The 17,132-nt window shown below is 33.5% G+C and overlaps 1 protein-coding gene across 1 annotated transcript; it reads left to right on the top strand.

The window, feature by feature from the left end:
• Positions 1-15,606, top strand: LOC104903456 (uncharacterized). The gene is made up of 17 exons (XM_010691491.4): positions 1-231; positions 337-426; positions 541-652; positions 827-854; positions 4,207-4,305; positions 4,422-4,491; positions 4,593-4,627; positions 4,742-4,816; positions 4,896-4,991; positions 9,843-9,906; positions 11,547-11,600; positions 12,568-12,653; positions 12,748-12,808; positions 12,889-12,953; positions 13,119-13,224; positions 13,564-13,652; positions 15,037-15,606. Exons 1-17 carry the CDS (start codon positions 166-168, stop codon positions 15,197-15,199), a joined length of 1,359 nt encoding a protein of 452 aa, XP_010689793.2. The 5' UTR covers positions 1-165; the 3' UTR covers positions 15,200-15,606.
• The last annotated feature ends 1,526 nt before the right edge of the window (positions 15,607-17,132 follow it).

The following is a 17,132-nucleotide window of genomic DNA, read 5'->3' as shown; positions in this document are numbered from 1 at the left end:
AAGCTATAATTGAGACGGTTCCGGGTTCCGTCAAATTTTCCTTTATCTTATATTTTCGTTCTTTTGAACAATCCATCCTGTATCCTCGGTCTAGGGTTTAAGAACCAGAGTTCCCCACTTTAGGGTTTAATCACTCTCTCGTTCCTGCAATCTTGTTCAAGCAGAATGAGGGTCAAAGTGATTTCGCGTCCAACAGACGAATTTACTCGTGAACGTAGTCAAGATCTCCAGGTTAAAATTTACTCTTTCCCAAATTTTCATTTTTTCAGCTCAAAATCATAAATTTGTATTCTTAATTTTTGATCTATCTCCTATCTTTTGGGAAAATAAAATTAGAGAGTATTTCGGAACTATGATCCCAATTTGAGACCTCAGGAGAAGGCGGTGGAATATGTTCGAGCTCTTAACGCAGCTAAATTAGACAAGGTATCATTATTTACTTCATTCTATAGAGAAAATTATATTCTTAGTATGAGAGTGTTAATTTGTTATAATTACTGCAAAAAGAGTTGATAATTTTTGTTGTGGGAATTCGTTCAGATTTTTGCAAGACCGTTTGTTGGGGCAATGGATGGACATATAGATGCTATTTCATGTATGGCTAAGAATCCAAGTTATTTGAAAGGAGTATTTTCGGGCTCGATGGACGGAGGTACTAAGTTCGCCCCCTTTTTGTCTCAGTTTCGTATTGGAGTTAATCTTTCTCTAATTCCCAACTTCACTATTATTGCCATTGTGAAATTATGAGTTGGTTTATATTTAATTGTATGAGATTTGTTCTTTTGCAACTGAAGTTGTGATCATTTTTTTCCCTCCCTTTGCGCAGATATCCGTCTGTGGGATATAGCCTCCAGGTAAATTATGCAACTTTGAACTTGCTGAGATAGGTGTATTGATTTTAATTATGCTTATTTTTTTTTAATTTTGAAAATTCTTCTGAATATTATCTGGAATTTCTCATGAGATTTTAATTATGCTTAGTTTTTTTTGTTTTTAATTTTGAAAATTGTTCTGAATTTTATCTGGAATTTCTCATGATACCTTTAATCATCATGTCATGGACCCAAGACCACTGGCCGAACCTGGATTTTAAAGTAGGTGTCTCAGTATTATAATGGTATATGGAAAGAAATTGCATGAATTATTACTTTCATGGAACATATGTTATTTGAGAATTGATGTGTCATAGAAATTCAAAATCACATCTTATGGCAACGGAAGATATTACGTATGAATATATAACCAGTCTTACATTATTGAGTTACGAAAATTCTAAAGTTATAAGCATATTTTGAAAATTAAGATAAAAAATCCAAGCATAAAAATATTCACTGACAGATTTTGTTTGCTATTAAATCAAACTAATGAAAAAGGAATAAATTCAATTCTAGTGAAGTAAATAAAACATCATTTGTCATACTCTATCAAGGCGTGTTGGTTGTATAGAGCAACTTTACAATGTATCCATAAATTGCTCATTCGTTGTTAGCCCTACCCATCCAAAAATAAGAAAAAAGTAACCAATGAGGCAAACAAGTGGGCATTGAGGGAGTACAATCTAAATTGTCTCTTGATTGATCCATCTTATATGATTGATTGACTGTATCCACCTATGTTACTCCGGCACTCTCTTCTACCTTGAGTGTCGCATGTCGACTCGACACTCAACACGATGCGCGACATGGCTGGATATAGGTGTCGATACGCGTATCGGAAAAGCGTCCCTTTTCGAACACCCATTTAGCAAAAGTGAGAAAGAAACGAAGGGAGAAAAGGGGAACAATTACCTAATTCATTGCACTTCCAATCAAATTTTGAAATTTAGGGTTTATATGTAAACCCTAGATATGCTAATTGATGTACAAAATCTCTTGATACTATGTTGGGGTTTTTGCTCGGGAGATTGAGCCGCACCCAATGATGTGATTTCCTCCATTAGACACAGGCACACAGCCATGGATTACCTTCAGTTTCTTCTCCGGCAACGGTGGAGAGATGAAAACTCTTCGCAGCTTTGTCAAATACTACGTACACTATTATGTTTAATGATGTCAAATTATTTGGTACAGCTGTACAGATGTCAAATAAAATTATTTAATAATGTTTAAAAGGTGTGGTGTTAATGTGTTGTGGTGTACAGCTAATAAGAGTCATGTGACTGTTGGAAGAATTCCAAGAGTTGTACTTTTTGTATAACTTAACTTTTTCGATTTCTTCTAAATATAATACTCAATATAATATAATACTTAACTTTTTGTACAACTAATAGTACTATTTTAAATTTTATCATTTTTTTACTTCATTTATTATTATATTTTAATCAATATTAAGTGTCGGAAAGTTTTTTCCGACACTTTCAATGATAGACGTGTCTAGAAAATTGGTCAAGACACCCTCTTGACCGTGTTCGAGTATCAACTAAATTCTTGGAGTAGGGTGTCGGATCCTTCAATCCCTACTTGGATACGACACCCGTGTTGGAGTAACATAGGTATCCACAGTATCATTAGTCTGATTGGTAGCTTGCGGTTCACATATAGAGTGCCTAAGTTATCCTTTTTAGCATTCTACAATATTGAGCAATTTCAAATTTTTTATATAGTTGTCTCTCCTACAAATCATACGCACTTGAAGTTTCTCTGATGTTGCTTCTCCAGCCTGATTCTTTGGGGGAAAGTTATGCACCGATTATCACCTTAACTGAATGGCAGAGAGAAATTGTGTAGTTAAGGTCTCCAAAATGAGATGTATGTCATATTAATGTTAAGGATTTGGTGCCATTTTGTCTTGCTAGTCTCTATATGAAATTATTGCTAGTAAAGCAGTTGACTACTCTTGCACAAAGTTATGTGCAAACTTGAGTCTTGAAATTAATCAAAGAGTTTAAGTGCTTTTGAGTTTGGAAGGTTGTTCCACTCAACCTGATTTTAGCTATGTTATTTTCATTTTAAAAAATTTAGTTCTAGGAAAATTTTAGTTTAGGTAAATAATGATAAATTCCAAGTTCACATCAGATCTGATTAGTTCTAATATGCGTTTTCCAAGTCAAATTCTTGACTACAATAAGTTATGATTTGTTCAGTAAGTTCGAATTAGTTTGGATATGATTTGTTACATGTTTGAGACTTAATGAAAAGTCATCCTTATAGGATTTGTTTGGTCACACTGTACTGTAATGCGTAGTAGATGACATAAACTTCTCAAAAATTGTGAATAATACTGTCCTTTCTGTCTCAAAATAGCGGACTACAATTTACTTTTATGGTGAATAATGCGAATTCTCAGTCAATCTTGATAATTGATTTTATAAAACGTTGCGTCAAGTTTAATTTGACTTGTGTATATATGTAGTGAAGGCCTTGTTCTTTCCACCGAATTTTCCATGGATGAATTATAAAAACTTATGTGAACTATATGAACCTTTTAAGCCTTATTTAACTTATGAAAACTTTTCAATTTATTTATTTTGTAGTTATGAAGTGAATTGGATAGCCCGTATATGAACCTACCAGTTTTTGTCCAAACTAATTTGAGCTTTTATTTGAAATTTATGTTGCAAAGTTGAAAAGTACAAGGCTCTGCTGTAGATAGTTTCAGTAAAACATACTATCTTACAACTTTTACTGATGACATAGTGATAAACAGTAAAGGCCGAGGATGATGAAGTTTGACCACCAAAATCAAATATGAATTTTAGTTTGTTTAGAAGGCAGATTGGGAAGGAGATTATTCAGAAAGTTAGCAGTGTCAATGACTTCCAATTGTCTTATGCGAGATTGATCAACTTTTTTGTGGATTTTTCTACTGAACTAATTGAATCGATGGTGAATCTGCTTTTCTCATTAAAGTGTAATCTGTGATGTAGCATGAGTATTCTTTCTATACCCGCTATGTTCTCTGACTCCATCATGGCACCTACGTTGAGCACAATATGCTAAAATGAGGAGGATTTTGCTCTTATCCAACTGATGATTACTGCTGAAATGTGTATCTTTTGTTGTCTCTGCTTATTACTCCTATTTCCCACAAAATAGGTTCAGCTTTTGTTGTTTCTGCGTTGTCTTAAAAAATGCTTTTATAATTGGTAGCCAAAAGCTTTTCATATATGATAATACTCTTTGCTGCTTGTTCTGATTCTGAAAATTTTCAATTTGATGCTTGTATGGACATTTTTGCTAAATGATACTTACTATTTTCTGGAATTAGGCGAACTGTTTCCCGTTTTCTTGGTCACCAAGGTGCTGTAAAGGGTTTAGCAGCATCAACAGATGGACGTGTTCTTGTATCATGTGGACTTGATTGCACGTAAGTCATTGCATTCAAATTCGAACTTCATTCCTTGTAATTAAGTAATACATTATTGTAAGCAATTTAGCATCTAGTATACTAGTGTGTCTTAAAAACCTATATATTTACTTCAGTGTCAGGTTGTGGAATGTGCCTGCTCCCTCTTTCATGGAATCTGATGATATATCTGATGGGTCTCTAACGGTTTGTTTTCCTTCTGTAACGGCTTTTCAATTTCTATGCTACATAGTGCATGATTCATGCTTTCAGTTGTGGCTGGTATTAATTCTATTGAAATTTTCCAGCCTTTTGCAGTGTACACTGGACAAAATGCATACAAGTAAGTCTACTGCTCGCATCAAGAGTGTTGATTTGGTCTTTCCAGATTATCTAGTATTTTAGTTGCTCTTATGAGTTGAGGATGATTCGTGGCTTTTTGTTTGATGTCCTGTAGAGCTGTTGATCACCAGTGGGGTGGGAATCTCTTTGCTACAGCCGGTGCACGGTTAGATGTTTGGGATCATAACAGGTTTCACTCTATTCTTGTATTTCCTTCTACATCCTAGCAGTTGAATGAATTAAATTGACTCCGTGTCTTGTTACATAAGGTCACAACCAGTGAACAGCTTTGAATGGGGAGTTGACACTGTTGTATCTGTTCGTTTCAATCCTGGGGAACCAAATCTGCTGGCTACATCAGGCAGGTTAGAAAGATACCTTATTTTGATTATCTTATCTACGTCGTGCATAAAGTGATAAGCAATTATATGGGTATTATGCATGCCTATGGTCATTATGTTCTGTGGTGTGTATTGGAAGCACAACTCCCCAAACACCCACTCTTGTTAAAGAAATTAAACGGTTTAATTTGATATTTCAAGCTTCACTCATTTAAGCTTCTAGTTAGGTTGGATTGATTGATTGGGCTTTACTAATCTAATCAAATTATCTAAGGAAACATAAGCTCTGTTCTTTTGGACTGAATTAATGAAAAATTCAGTTCATTTCAGGACAGGAAAAACTTAGGATGCGTTCTCTTCACCTTAATACATTAAGTTTTTGGCCAATCAGTTTAGTTCAGATAAGTTCAGTTCGTCCAATTAGGACAATAAGTTCCAATCAGGTCCAATAAGTTCCAATCAGGTGCAATAAGTTCCGATAAGGTCCAAATAGTCAGTGATCAATAAGTTTGAATTAAAATTTTAATTAAAGTACCACTATGATTATTATTTAATATTATATTTGTAATATTCTCTATTATTCTATTATTCATATTACTATTAGTTGATATATTATTATTAAATTTTTTGATAAAGTACCATTATGATTATATAGTATTATATTTGCATTATTATCTATTATTTTATTACTCATATTACTATTGGCTGATTATGTTATTATTAAAAAATATTATAATCATGATCATATAAAGTTAACAATAATAATCATCATAATTATAATATTTTTGCAATTTGTCTTTAAATAACTAGATATATCATGTTTTCGTTACTAATGACAATGAAAGATATATATGTTATTACTTGATTTCCTGCTAGTACTTTATGAAATCAAAGCAACACTATTTTATATATTAGTGGTGAAAGTTATATATAGGCAACATATAATTACTATTTTTTTGTTAAAATGTTAACCATAGGAGATAACAAATAATTACTATTTTTTTGAAGGATAAATTTTAATGATTATTATGTTGTAATAAATTTTGAGGGATAGTATTTATGTTAGGGGTAATATTTATGTTATTACTCATCAATTTTTTTGTTAAATAAGGTCAAATAAGTCCCAATTACGTTCCATAAGGTCTAATAAGTTCCAATCAGGTTCAATAAGTTCCAATCACGTCAATAAGTTTCAATCAGGTTCAATAAGTTTAGTTGAGGTCCAATAAGTTCAGTTCAGATAAGTTCAGTTCAGATAAGTTCACTTCAGTTCAGGTGAATAGAACGCACCCTTAGGGTGCGTTCTATTCAACTTATTGGACCTGAACTTATTGGAACTTATCTGAACAGAACTTATTGAACCTGAACTGAACTTATTGGAACTTATTAAACCTGATTCAACTTATTGGACCTGATTGGAACTTATTGGACCTTATTGACCTTATTGAAACTTATTAGACCTTACTGGCCCTGATTGAAACTTATTATACCTTATTGGACCTGATTGAAACTTATTAGACCTTATTGGACCTGATTGAAACTTATTTGACCTTATTAGACAAAAACATTGGCCATGAATAACATAAATATTACCACTAACGTAAATACTACCCCTCAAAATTTTTTATGGAGTAATAATTATTATAATTCGTCCTTTAAAAAATAATTATTAATTATCTCTTATTTAATTATTTAACAAAAAAATTTACTATTTATATATTTGCCTATACATAACTTTCACCACTAATATATCGAATAGTTTTGTTTTGGTTTTATAAGACACTAGTAGAAAATCAAAATTTTATATCTTTCATTGTTATTAGTAACGAAAACATGTTATCTCTAGTTATTTAAAGACGAATTGCAAAATATTATAATTATAATTATTATTATTATTGTTAACCTTAATTATTTGACCATGATTATAATATTATTTAATAGCAATATGAATATCAAATAATAGACAATAATATAAGTATAATACTATACATTGTGGTACTTTGATAAAAAATTCTAATAATAACATAATCAGCTAATAGTAATATGAATAATAAAATAATAGACATAATATAAATAATTATAAAATAATAGACATAATACAAAAAATAATAAAATAATAGACACTAATAAGTATAATACTATATAATCATTGTGGTATTTAATTAAAATTCTAATAATAACATAATCAGCTAATAGTGATATGAAATTATGAATAACAAAATAATGAACAATAATACAAATGTTTATTAAACATTGACTATTTGGACCTTATTGGACCTTATTAGACCTGATTGGAACTTTTGGACCTTATTAGACCTGATTGGAACTTATTGCACCTGATTGGAACTTATTGCACCTGATTGGAACTTATTGCACCTATTGGAACTTATTGACCTTATTAGACCTTATTGGAACTTATTGCCCTTATTAGACCTTATTGCAACTTATCTGAACTTATCTGAACTTATTGGACCTGAAACTTAATTTTTTAAGTTGAACAGAACGCACCCTTAGTCTACTTCAGGAAAATTAGTTGAGTTCAGGAAATCAGTTCAGTTTGATTAGTTTCCTCTCACAATTTTAATTCAATTCATTCAACTTACTTCAATTCAGTTCAGACAAATTAAGTCCATACCAGTCCAAATTCCAAAAGAACAGAGCCTTATTTTAGGATTCGTTCTCCTACAACCAGGATCTTTGTAGTTGCTGACTTGCTGCACTTGCAGTGTATTACATCATGAATAAAGACATTACTCTAATGCACTGTAAATAGGCTAAGGCACCCTGAAGAGTGCTTACCAAAAGGAATTTAGAAGACTGCCGAATCTAGAAAAATATAAATTAAAACAAGACCTGATGTCCCTTGATTTTGGGCTCACATTGTTCCTGAGTGTAATCTGAAAACACTAATAATCCTAAGTTAAACATGTCACACATGCACAAACCAACGCTGCAACAATCAGCTATGTGAAACGTGTGAATGAGATACATTTCTGGTGGAATATGGTAGTGATAAATAACGGCCGTATCAATTTGGTTTACCCGAGTTGTAACGGTTTTCAACTTAAGTGAACCGAATTCGACTGGCGTACCGCCTTTTAATAATACACCGAGATTTCGGCCGTTCCCATTGGCGAAATATTGCCCACGTTTCCCGTTCCAAGATGCGATTTTCAATTTTTTTTCTTGAAAACAAACCCTAGATCTATCGATTGAAGATGAAATATGCGATTTCTTTCATGGAGACTTTAGGGCTTGTGCTCGGGAGGTTGATTCCTGTGCAAAGGCATTAATTTCGTCGTCGGGCACAAAAGTTGCCGGCCGCTGTAAAGAAGAGAGAGAAGCCGCGAAGAGAAAGAAGGTGATAGCAATTTATTCTTTTTCTTAGGCCTTGTTTGGTTGTATATAGGAAGTCATACTTCCTAGGAAGTTGTTTTTTCCATGTATTTGAAATTTCTAGGAAGTGTAAAATTGTGTTTGGTTGATAATGGGAAGTAGGATTTCCTATGGGAAGCTCTACTTACCTAGGGGGACCTAGGTAAGTAACTTCCTCCATTTTGGAGGAAGTAGAACTTCCTAGGAAGTGCAAATTCCCATGATTTTGCCAACCAAACAACTTCATATACTTCTACTTTCTAGAAATTTGCACTTCCCATGATTTGTTTTGTCAACCAAACAAGGCCTTAATTTTATGTGGGAAGGGAAAGGGCACCCTACTAGTACTACCCACGGGCCACGTGAATTGCAGTACACCTGTAATTTCTATTTTTTCCGAACATGCTATACAGCTGTATAGCATTAGCAGCAGCTACAACTCTTTCTCTCTTAAATTCTTATTGCTTTTTGTTATGGGTGAAGGAGAGTCACGTGCAAATGTGCAATTGGGTTACTGATTGGTTTTTATTTTGATTTTCCATTCTATCTTTATTATTATGAACACTTTGACTTTTCAATTCCATATCTTTTAAAGTAGAAAGGAATACATGGAAATTTTAGAAGATTTTATAATATGTTGATGTACAACCATTTAGAAAATAAAAATTTGTCCACCAAAAAAGAACCATTAAGAAAATAATAAGCATAAAAGTATTACTTCCTCCGTGTTTTTATTCTTGCTACATAGAGAAAGTGGGGGGTTTTTAAGAAAGGTAGAGAGAGAAAGTAGGGGACTACCACTTTTTGAATAAAAAACCATTTGTTAAGGAAAAAGTATGAGTATTTTAAAAGAGAAGGTGGGGGACCACCAACTTTTTAATAGTATTTAAAAATTTTTATGGTGAAAAGGAATCCATTTATGGTATGTAGCATCTATTATGACATTTTCATTTAAGGGAAATGTAGCATCTATAAAAAAACGGAGGAAGTATAATATAAAATTCTTGCCGCGACGTGGTCCGGGATGAAATTATCTGTTCTGTTCCAGCAATACCGCAACCGTTGCCACCGGCCGCATTTTCGAACTATGGAATATGGTGAACGATACTTGTTTTTTTTTTTTTTTGGTCAAAGGTGATTGGAAACCAGATTATTCGTATGTAAATTCTGTTCATGGATCTATTTTTCGTTTTGCAGGGATGTTTATGCCCCAAAATATAATTTTGCTAAAGAACTCAAAATTCAAATGAAAAATATGTGATGGCTAATCATATTTTTCTTAGGCTACCTATTATTACTTATCTGCTGCTTACCTTGCTTCTAGGATTTATCCCAGTTGTTGACTATAACTCTCGAAGTCGAATTATGGGGTCATGAGATTTTTATTTGTTTGTGTTTATCAAGCTTTTACATTGTGGTACTTTTACTTGATGGAAGTTCTAGCTGATTGATGGTAATGTTATATCTATTCCTTGATATTCTATCTTCTCTTCTCTCCAGTGACCGAAGCATCGCAATATATGATCTTCGTTTATCTACCCCGGCGAGGAAGATTATCATGCAGGTATATTGGTGCATGAACTGTAGCTAAATGAATACATAATCTTGCACACACACACAAACAGACCAACAATCTGGAAGGGGGCTGACTTGGTGGATTTTTGTCTAGAGAACAAGAACATGAGAGCCATATCTTTTATAATTAGACCAGAAGTGAGAGAAGTAAGCATGTTAAAACTAGCCTCTCGAAAGCTTGCAGTTTTCCTTTAAAGTTTATGTATATCTCAATATATCAATCAATTTTATCATCATCATCTTCTCTTAATTGCCTGACGAGCTATGTTAATACATAGCATCTTATTGGTTTGGATTCCTTACAAATCGTAAATTGATAACACTTGTCATCCTCTGGCATATAATAAATGATTATTATAATAATGAATTTAGTTTAAAAAAAAATCTCAGAACAATTTCCATGATAATGTTTATATATCCTCAATTGTTTCTTGTTTTCATAAATTTTCATTACCAATTTGTCATCAATTACCACTACAGAGGTGATATTGCGATGATATGAAAATTTATGAAGAAAAATACATGTTCGTGGATAAAGTTTCAATATTATAGGAATTGGCTTGAGACATTCTTTACAAAATTACAGGTAGATTAAATTTTATTACTATTTTTTAAAATTACCATTGATATTTGATTTAAGAGAGAAGGTAATATTCCCAGTATATATAGCATTATAGCTACAACCTTATAGCCTTTTGGAATGCATGGAGTGCAATGAAGTTGGTTTTGAGGACCCTAACCCATCTTTAATGTAAGTGTCTGATGTTTGATCTCTTGGCTTAGGGAAGCCCAACCTTAACACCATGATATATACATCCTGCATTTCTTAATACTTGAAACATACTCTTTTTGGGATGTTTCACAATACTTGCAACATTTCTCTTTTGGTTAGTTTCTAGTTTCTACTCAAATAAAAGCCTTATTTTATTATTTGTACATGGCCAATGTTTTACTTTCTCCACTCCTTGCTTCATGTGTTTACCAATGTTGCAAGTATTAAGAAACGGAGGAAGTATTTTGTTTTTTTAGTTTGTAGGCCATTTTGGCAATGTGTATCACTTTGTGGTTGATTTCTAAAGAGTAGCTATGAGTTAGGCTAAAACTTGAAATTTATGGGTTTAAGGGTTTATACTCTTTGAGTGCGTAAGACTTTGGGAGTCAAAAGTGAAAGGGAATGTGTTATTGCATTTTATACCATTAATTGTGGTATTTGTGTAGTTTACTAGAAGTGTAAAGGAAGCTATGCCAAATGTCCAGAAACGTAGATTTATGAGAGTCAAATCTTGGCCGTATATTGGGATAGCTAAGAACAAAAATTCATCCACCATAATGGGACAGAAGAAATATATTATAAAAGAGATCGTGATTCATGTTGGGGTCGTTGTCAATATTATTGGAGCTTATATAAAATTATTCTACTCGGTACTCTGTTAGCTCGAGATATTGCTACGTATTTATATCCCAATAGTGAATGGTGATTATCTGCTGCATCATTGCTGTTGAAACATTAGATTGGCAGATTGTAAACCCTGTAGTGGTCATTATATTGATGATTTGATGGTATGCAAGACAAAGAGAATGTGATATTGTTCCTGTCTTGATCTTGTACTTTATGTTCTTTTGTTGCAGACAAAGACAAATTCGATCTCTTGGAATCCAATGGAGCCATTGAACTTTGCTGCGGTAGGCACTAGCAAGCTCATCTTCTTGATGCAAGATGTTTCTCGCTTCATGCTGTTCTTTCCATGATATTGTTTGTTATGCATGATTTGTCTTTTAGTTCAATCAATTGATATTGAAGAGTGTATTTGTGATTTTCCATGATTAGTACTCCCTCCTTTTTTTTTTTAATTGTTACACTTCACTTTGGGGGAGAACCAAGGAAATTTTGCAAAAAACAAGGAAGAAGTACAAAAAAAAGAATGTTTGGTTTTGGAAAATGTAAAAGAAGCATTAAAATATTGTAAGAGAAAAAAAATAGGGTAAGTGGGAAGGTTTTGGGTGGATTATTCAAGTGGGTGGTGGAGTATATGAGGTAGAAAAGTTTAAAAAGTTGATGAGATAGGTTACCATATAAGGAAAAAATGAAAGTGCAACAATTAAAAAAAAGACTGCCAAAAAAGGAAAGCGTAATAAATTGAAAAAAAAACAGAGGTAGTATTACTATGGTACACATAAATGTCTTTGAAGGTTATGCAGACAGAATAAAAAATTGTTAGTTTTCTTTCAATACTGACATAATATTTTGCTGGTATTTGGAACTGAAAGTACTAATGGTTTGACTTTTAAGTCACAGATAATATTGAAGAAAAGAAGATAGTTAAGTAGGCAAATTATACAAAATGGAGGGAGTAGTATGTTCACTTTAGGCACAAACTCCTCACAAACGGCCATCTGAAAAGGCAAATTTGAACATGCAAGTGGTATACTTTTGGGCTAAAATTTACAAAACTAGGTAGCAACTGCACTTTTGTAAACATATTCTCATACTGCAAATCAGGTAATACTAAGTGGCATATTTGGCGGTTGATACTTGAATTTGATTTATCTGATTTATTGGACTGTTTGAATCGCTCTGAGGGCAGGCAGTTAGAAATTTCAGTGTGATTCTATCTGGTCATTTTTCTTACAAATGTATATCATTATGCAGGCAAATGAGGATTGCAATTGCTATAGCTTTGATAGTAGAAAACTGAGTGAAGCTAAGTGTGTTCATCAAGATCATGTATCTGCAGTGTATGGGTTTAGTTGGCATTCTTAGCAAGTTTAATAGTCTAATATTGATTACTGGAATACTGACGGATATGGTATACTACCTATTTCTGCACAGGATGGACATTGATTACTCTCCTACAGGTCGAGAATTTGTTACAGGGTCCTATGATAGAACAGTAAGTTATTAGCTTTCGTAATCTGTCTGTGTTGCTTTCAACTTTCCATTCAGTTCTTAAGTAGAGTAATATGTTTTCAGGTAAGAATTTTCTCCTATAATGGTGGCCACAGTCGGGAAATCTATCATACAAAGAGGATGCAAAGGTTGGCTTATTATTCAGTAACTCTGTTAGTTAATTCAGTATCCTGATCTCTAGAATAAAGCTGTTTCTGATCACTTGCTATACCTATAGTGGACAATCAATATATGTGGCATGTGAAAACTAATATGGGAATGCTTAGTATAATGATCTCATCATTTTTATGCAGGGTATTCTGTGTGAAGTACAGTTGCGATGCTTCATATATAATATCTGGAAGTGATGACACAAATCTGCGGCTGTGGAAAGCAAGAGCATCTGAACAATTAGGAGTTGTGAGTATCATCACCTCTTTGCTGCTTAACTTGTCCGAAAACTAGGAGTATTTCTATATACTGTGCGTTCATATGTTTAAACCTTTTTGTTCAAAATCGCATTGAACATAATAATCTATATCTGATGATAATTGAGTGTTATGTGTCATAAAAAATTTAACATCCCTTCCTCTTATAATGTGAAATTTGCACTGAGCATTCAATATAATGCCTAGCTTCTGGAGTTAGCTAATAATGTGATATGTCAAGGACTAAACTCTATGTTTTTTTTTTTTTTGAATTGGACGTTTTGATATGCTTATATTTTGCTTATGCTGAAAAAGGATCATTCTGCTGCAGGTTCTTCCTAGAGAACAAAAGAAGCATCAGTATGATGCTGCTGTATTAAAGCGTTACAAGCACCTTCCGGAAGTGGGTCGTATATTTAGGTAACTCATCCCCTGCCTCCCTCTCTGTGTAACTTTCATGAAACTGCACTTGGAGAGTCAATATTTCAGAAAATTATCGTTAAATTATTAGGCGGTAGAGATGAACAGAACGAAGTACTAATGGCTATTGGCTGTCGATTTGGGATCGTCTTGGTGACTTCTGAGTGGGGGCAAGTGACAGTTGACTTGCTTCATGTCACATTTACATAATCTTAAAGTAAAATAGTGACCTTTTCTCACCTAGATAATGCCTTTGCTTATATATATATATATATTTGAACTTTGGATTTCGGAGAACAACATTGCTACAAAATTTGCCATTTTTGATGATCAAAGTAATCCCTGCTGGCAGGAGCATTATGCTAGGTAGTTGTAATTGTTACTCCGTCCCAGAAATGAATTTGACATTTTTGGTGGGTTTCCTTGAAAATAACTTCACCTTAACTTTTGTAGTTGAGATCAACTTTTTAAATATCATTATCCTCTCCTTTTGCATCTTCCAACTTTCTCTCTTTACACGTACCCTTTTTTTTTTTTTCACATTTTAACAAGTATTCTTAATGTTTGTGCCAAATTCAAGCATGAATAGTACGTAAAAAACTTATATGGACCTATAGTGTAAAATTTGACTATGTGAGAAAAAAGCTTACTACGTACAAAGTGAAAATTTCGTTATGATAAACTAATGTAAGAAATTGTAATTATATTGAAAAAAGGGTCATTATGGTAGATAGTAAATGTATAGTGTAATTTAAGATTTTAAAAGGTTACTATATGAGAAAAAAAAGGCTCATTATATAAGTGGCTTTGGTGCACAATAATATTAGTGTGGACCAGGTCCACGTAAGACCAACTCGAATAGTACTCCTATATACTACCTCCGTTTTTTAATAAGTGCAACATTTTCCTTATTTGGAATAGTCATAGTAAGTGCAACCAAGCTCAAAATGGTAAAAAAAGTTCAATATTATTACAAATATGCCACCAAAAAGCAAGAGGGGACCACAATTTTTTTGTTTCATCACTTGAATTACTCTACTTTATTGTGGTCCAACTTTCTCTCTCTATATTTCTTGGTATTCCCCCACTTTCTCTATGTTGCACTTATTAAGAAATGGAGGAAGTACTTCAGTTCAGCAAAGAGAGAGTTTATTAGCTCATCTAGCTGATTACAATGTAGGTGGTAGTAATATGGGAGCTCTTACTATATATGACTAGGTGTGTGACTAGGCTTCAGAGGTTGAAATATAAAGTTAACTCGATATGTTAAGCTCACAATACTTCTCATGAGGTGTGTGACATTGGACTTGTGACATCTTTTTAGGTCCGTGTTCATGTGGGTGGTATGACATCCATATATATTTTTTTTTTGTTATATTTGCAGGCACAGGCATTTGCCTAAACCAGTGTACAAGGCACAGAATTTGAGACGTACAATGATGGAAACACAGCAGAAGAAAGAGGGAAGAAGAAGAGCACACAGTGGCCCATCCAGTGTGCAGAAGAAGCCAATGCGAAAGGGTAAAATCATTAAAGAGATTGAGTGAAGGCTGCATCAGCTTCGAATTCATACCCCACTTGATGAGCATCTGCAAGCTTTCTAATCAGCTGAATGTACGGACATAAAAGAAAACGGAAGATAGGGTCATTGGGACGTATTGGAAAGTTGGAACTTTTGCCTTTTTGTAGGTAAAGTGTTATAGTATATACTTTTTATGACCTGTGTCCCTGCTCTAGAGTGTCAGAATGACCGGGTCTATTCTCAGCCATCTCTAAACGAATTTTGAAAGGTGAAGCTCAAGTTCAGCCTATTTACAATTTGCTTGGCTACAATTTTGACGACATATTTTCTGTAATTCATAGTATGTAATCCCTTTTTTATTTCTTTATTGTATTTGATGTTTTTTCGGTATATCGTTTGAAAATAATGATCAAATGTACTGTAGTTTCTGTATGGCATTGCACAGACCGGAGAAATCTGCTCGTCTCCTGCACTTATATACTACCCCATGATCCTAGCGTTATCTTTTCCCGAGGAAGATAATGAGGAGCTTTATTGCTGGAGTTGTGTGGAGCATGTGGCTACATAATTTTTTGTTTGGGTGCAACTATACAAATACACAATAGTGTATGAATCTTAACATGTGGGAAAGAACATGGGCTGTAGTTACTTACCCCTCCAAGTCTTCCTCTCAAATCTTTGAGCGTGCCCTAACTTTTCAGTCAGTGCATAACCCGAGTACTTCTATCACCTTCATCTGGAAATCAGTGAGCTTCCTATTTTTGTTTTTTTGATACAACAGTTTTTGTTCTTTTCGATATGAAGGGTATCTAAAATGCATACTCAACGAAACGTGTTTCCAATTTCCTAATATTGGTACAGATTACCTGAGTTCAAATAAGGTGGTATGATAATGTGTTGTGAAAAAAAGCTAGTCACTGTTAATACTGAACTCAATATGGACAACTACTGTATTTGTAGATGAAAACTTTATATTGGTAACTTGTTAAAGGAATATATATGCTGCCAATAGCTAAGTATGTGCATATAGGGGTGACAAATTTACCAAGAATCAAGGATGGTTTAGTTAGTAGAGGTCGTCTATTTGCCCATATGGGTTGTGACAAGGTTTGATTTTTACTCTTCACTATGCGTGGTTTGATTTTTACTCTTCACTAGCTGCAATGCTTGCAAAACCATGCATCGCCCCAAGGTGGCAAAAGTAAGTTAGATAATCTATCTCTAGCGAGTTAATATGGTATCTGAATTTAATAATTTAGGTAGCAATATTATTACGTTAACTTAATAATTACATGGAAATACAACACTTGCATTTCGTATAATTATGTATCGCGTACATGGACTTCCAAAACGAACTTTACTTTAACTAGTTATAGTAGTTTTTATTTGAATTTAATTAAACATTAGTTGATTAAGATAGCTTTAAGTTAGATGGAAACATATGATGGATGATTCATCATCATCATCCATCATCTGCTTAACCCTGTTTTATTAAACAGGTGAAAACCTGAAATAAATGGATGAGCAGTGAGTAGCGGGTGAAGCCGATGATAGATGTGGGTGAGATTTTTTTTATCCGCCTTTCGACTCATCACCTACTTACCACCCACTAAGGATGAGGTGCTAGCTCATGTGGTAGAGCACTCTCCTCTGATCCTTGAGGTCAGGGGTTCGATCCTTACCCCCAGCATTATGTTGGGGTATTTCCTTAGCATGCTTTGCATGGTTTACCGGCCAATGTGCTGGTAGTTCCTACAAGGCTAGTAGCCTTGGTAGGGGTTAGCCCTTGGGCTGATTTAATTTCCCAATCAAAAAAAAAAAAAAAAAAAACTACTTAACACCCACCCATCATCCATATTATCAATTACTCATGTTTATTTATTTAACTTTTTAGTTGAAAATTTTAATAAGTATCTTGTGACATGTTTTTTGAAAAAATTGTAATATATCACTTCACT

This window comes from Beta vulgaris, chromosome 9 (genome assembly GCF_026745355.1).
Source record: "Beta vulgaris subsp. vulgaris cultivar EL10 chromosome 9, EL10.2, whole genome shotgun sequence".
NCBI lineage: Eukaryota > Viridiplantae > Streptophyta > Magnoliopsida > Caryophyllales > Amaranthaceae > Beta > Beta vulgaris.
Note: the sequence above shows the minus strand (reverse complement) of the source record. Positions and strands in the feature narration are given on the sequence as shown.

Coding starts and splice junctions, on each gene's coding strand:
- LOC104903456 (XM_010691491.4), top strand. CDS start 166: ATGAGGGTCAAAGTGATTTCGCGTCCAACAGACGAATTTACTCGTGAA. Junction 4,306..4,421: donor TCATGTGGACTTGATTGCAC/GTAAGTCATTGC, acceptor TATTTACTTCAG/TGTCAGGTTGTGGAATGTGC. Junction 12,654..12,747: donor CAAGATCATGTATCTGCAGT/GTATGGGTTTAG, acceptor ATTTCTGCACAG/GATGGACATTGATTACTCTC.